The 3,705-nt window shown below is 37.4% G+C and overlaps 1 protein-coding gene across 3 annotated transcripts in view; it reads left to right on the top strand.

Moving 5' to 3' along the window:
• Window positions 1–3,705, top strand: part of LOC117411048 (protein dopey-1-like) — a 47,955-nt gene that overhangs the window by 139 nt on the left and 44,111 nt on the right. For all 3 annotated transcript variants that reach the window (XM_059025630.1, XM_059025631.1, XM_059025629.1), the window contains exons 2-4: window positions 1,011–1,196; window positions 2,454–2,635; window positions 3,100–3,270. In XM_059025630.1, coding sequence (XP_058881613.1) covers window positions 1,059–1,196; window positions 2,454–2,635; window positions 3,100–3,270 — 491 coding nt within the window. In that variant the 5' untranslated portion in view covers window positions 1,011–1,058. The remainder of the gene's footprint in view (window positions 1–1,010; window positions 1,197–2,453; window positions 2,636–3,099; window positions 3,271–3,705) is intronic.

The following is a 3,705-nucleotide window of genomic DNA, read 5'->3' as shown; positions in this document are numbered from 1 at the left end:
GTAAGCAATCTTTATATTTGGTTAAAGACTCATATCAGCTGAATCTGTTATTTAAAACACCATTGTTGTGAAACCGAAGCGAAATCATGAATTACGAATGACATTGCTTTCATCGGATGCTGAGACCAGTCACACGTTTGACATTAATATATATATATATATATATATATATATATATATATATATATATGACAGTAGTAGTACAGAGTTCAATTAGAATTTGGGCGAGATCCATTTTGGTTTTCAAAAAGCATTTTGTAATGTTTTGTTTTCAAATTTAATGGCGCATTAGAGAACATGTAATGTACTGTTTATATATATATATATATATATATATATATATATATATATATATATATATATATATATATTCTTTAGTGCTGGGGCAAATATCCGAAAATTCGAATGAACATTTTGACATGTATTTGAAGTCAAAAATCCACGTCCGTATCCGTCAGGAATTAATGTACACAATTGATAGAAATGAAAAACACGTATAACAACCTTGCACGGATTTGCCAGCCTGTCAATATATCCGCTACAGTTTCTAAAATGGAAAGTCAAAGCTCAGTTTGTGTCGGATTAATAATATAGCTGCTCTTGACCCTCTGTTTTGAAAGTTTTAGACAATAAGTAAGAGAGCAGGGGGTGCGCACACGCAGGGACCACTACCTAAACCCGCAGGTGCTGCCTCAGATTTGGGATGCAAGTCAAACAGATACAGCACGTCACTCAGAAATCCCTTAACATCAGTTTTCCTTGGCTTGTTGATTTAAAAAAGACAAACGAGAGAAAAAAAATGTTTTTAACTTAAACTACAATATGGCATCCTTCATCCTTTGTTTTTAGTTCAGTACAAACTACGGGTGCCAGCCGTTTCAAAGGTGTCAGTCAGGATATTTAGGAAGAAATACATCTACAACCAGGACGGTAGTGACTATTATAAGGTTTTGGCTTTGTATCCGTTTTTCTTTCATGCAGCACCCTTTGAAAGGCTTCTCTCTTGTCAGGTAATGAATTTGCATGAGTGAGGTGCTTGCCAGTAGCACTACAGAAGGATGAATACAGAGGAATTGGAGCTGCTGGCTGACTCCAAGTACAGGAACTATGTAGCAGCTGTGGACAAAGCCCTTAAAAACTTTGAGTACTCCAGCGAATGGGCAGATTTGATATCCGCTCTGGGGAAGCTGAACAAGGTAAAGAGTGCCCTAGTAATATGACATGGTCCTTGAGTGCACTTTAACATATGCAGTGAAACCTGTCTATAAACTATGTTTCTAACCAGGAATGTGTTCATGAATCCTAGCACAACTCCAGTCAGAGCAGGGTCATTGTTAATCAAGCTTATTGAGATAAGCAGCAGATGTGCTACAGTGGCCAAATTCACAGGAACCTTCAACACTAGACAAGACACATCTGTTTCCACTCAAACAGTGCATCGGGGGCATAGGGATATCTTGACATACTGTAAATTGCACTATAGCATGATAATATTATGGACAAACCTGTTTTAATAAACAAAAAAAAGATTCGGTTTTTAGGTTTAATTTACTAGACAAGGATGAGGTATTTTTTTTATTTTTATTTATTTGTCATGTTTTTAAAAATGTCTGCAAAAAGAAAGTAATTCTCTATTGAGGTCTTTCACTGTTGGATTGCTGGAAGATTAGACTGTGGTTTGATAAACTACTTCTACAGAATAAATCCTATTATATGTCAATGGACTGAGAATTAGCAAGTCAACTGGATAAAAAACGGTCCGAAATACATTAATAACCTTCTGATATAGGTAATATCCCTGCACAAGGAGAACAAAGGACAATAAGTAAATAAATAAAGGAACTACTACTTTCTCACTTCAAAATAAAATATTAAGCATATTGCAAGTAAAATGCACATTCCATATCAGCAGATAATAGCAATAATATTCTCCACATCAAGAATTACAGAGAGGTGTGGCAAATGAAACAAACCAGTCTGTAATCTGTGGCAGTTCCTTTTGTTTGGGCTATTTCTATTTAATTGTACTGCTTAATAAGATGACAAGAACAATCATGCACTAAGGAGAATGAAATAATTTAACTAAACCACAGATTACATTACAGTATGCATCGTGTGTGCACCTCTATTACTCTACTTGTGTGCATGAACTGAATTACTGAAAAATTGGAATCATTACAGCATGAAGAAATCAAAGCAGAGTGTACTTTAGCTTTTCTAATAGGAGTTAAAGGGAGTAAACGTTTATTTATCATCATACTCCTGGCTCTTGATCATTTCAGAAATATACAGTACTTCATTAAAGTTATATCTGAAAGCCAGAACTGGGTGGAGGGCTGGTCCAAGTTTCAAGCCTGTATTTACTGAATAACCTACCCTGTATTTTTATATTGACTACATTCTTAAAAGGTAACTGTTTATATGATTTAAATTGTACTTTTTGTTGTTTCCAGGTTTTGCACAACAACGCCAAGTATCAGGTTGTTCCCAAAAAGCTCACGATAGGCAAGCGTCTTGCGCAATGTCTTCACCCAGCGCTGCCCAGTGGAGTCCACCGCAAGGCTCTGGAGACCTACGAGATCATTTTCAAAATCATTGGACCAAAGCGGCTGGCCAAGGATCTCTTTCTGTACAGGTAATGGTCAGCTCTCTCATTGGAAGCATATCTTTATAAGTCTGTTTTAATGAATTCAGTATTTGATATTTATGAAACTGTTATTAAAGAAGCCAGTTTCATGCATGTCATGTATTTTGGGGATGTGAATAAGACTCTCTCATTGCATAGCATTTTTAGCCACTCCTGGTTTCACTATGAGTTTAAGGTGACACCTAATTGATACCTATAAACTGTGTCTAATCAAGCTCGTATTAAAACCTGGAATGAGTGATACTGCTATGCAGTAGGAGTCTTCTTTCCACCTCTGTATTTAAATCATGAAAATAGACTTAAGAAGCTCTCTTGTGCCAGTTCACACCTAGCCTCCACTGTGATACACATGCAGCCTAGATCCCTTGAATTACCAAGGGCAAGTGTGAATTCATTTTAATTCAGGGTGCAGTGTGTGATTCTAAAAGGGTGTGATTCATGTTTTCCTTCAGCTCTGGACTGTTTCCTCTTCTTACCAATGCTGCCATGTCTGTGAAGCCTGCACTGCTCTGCCTGTATGAGGTCTACTACCTGCCCTTGGGTAAAACACTGAAGCCAGGATTGCAGGGGCTGTTAACTGGAGTTCTGCCGGGTTTGGAAGAGGGATCAGAATACTATGACAGGTAGGGGAATAGCTGTGCAGACACCAAGTGCACAGCAGTGTATTGCCAGCAAAACAACTTTTACCGAAGTGGCAGATCACTGGATGGAGTGGGGTCTTGCATGTCACTTTGAGTATTTGCTATAGAACCTCTCGGAGTGATTGCAGACATCATAATAAGGTAATAAGCGCCAATCACATCTCTGCAAGGTTTTCGTATAATACCGCACATGCAAAACGGGACCATTAAGAGATCCTTTGCACTTTACCACTTGATGGTGGAGTCCAAATCACCTAGTGATTTAAGTATGTGAATCAAAAGTCATTTCAACATTGAAGACATTTAAAAAAAAGTCTTCTGGTTGAGTCGTTTGTCACTGAAACTGTTAAGCTTCTTTGCGCACTTGACTTCCCTCTATAGAGTGTTTTATAATTATAATTATGGATGAAATGCAGT

This window comes from Acipenser ruthenus, chromosome 6, assembly GCF_902713425.1.
Source record: "Acipenser ruthenus chromosome 6, fAciRut3.2 maternal haplotype, whole genome shotgun sequence".
Lineage (NCBI taxonomy): Eukaryota > Metazoa > Chordata > Actinopteri > Acipenseriformes > Acipenseridae > Acipenser > Acipenser ruthenus.
This window is presented reverse-complemented; position numbering and strand designations above follow the sequence as displayed.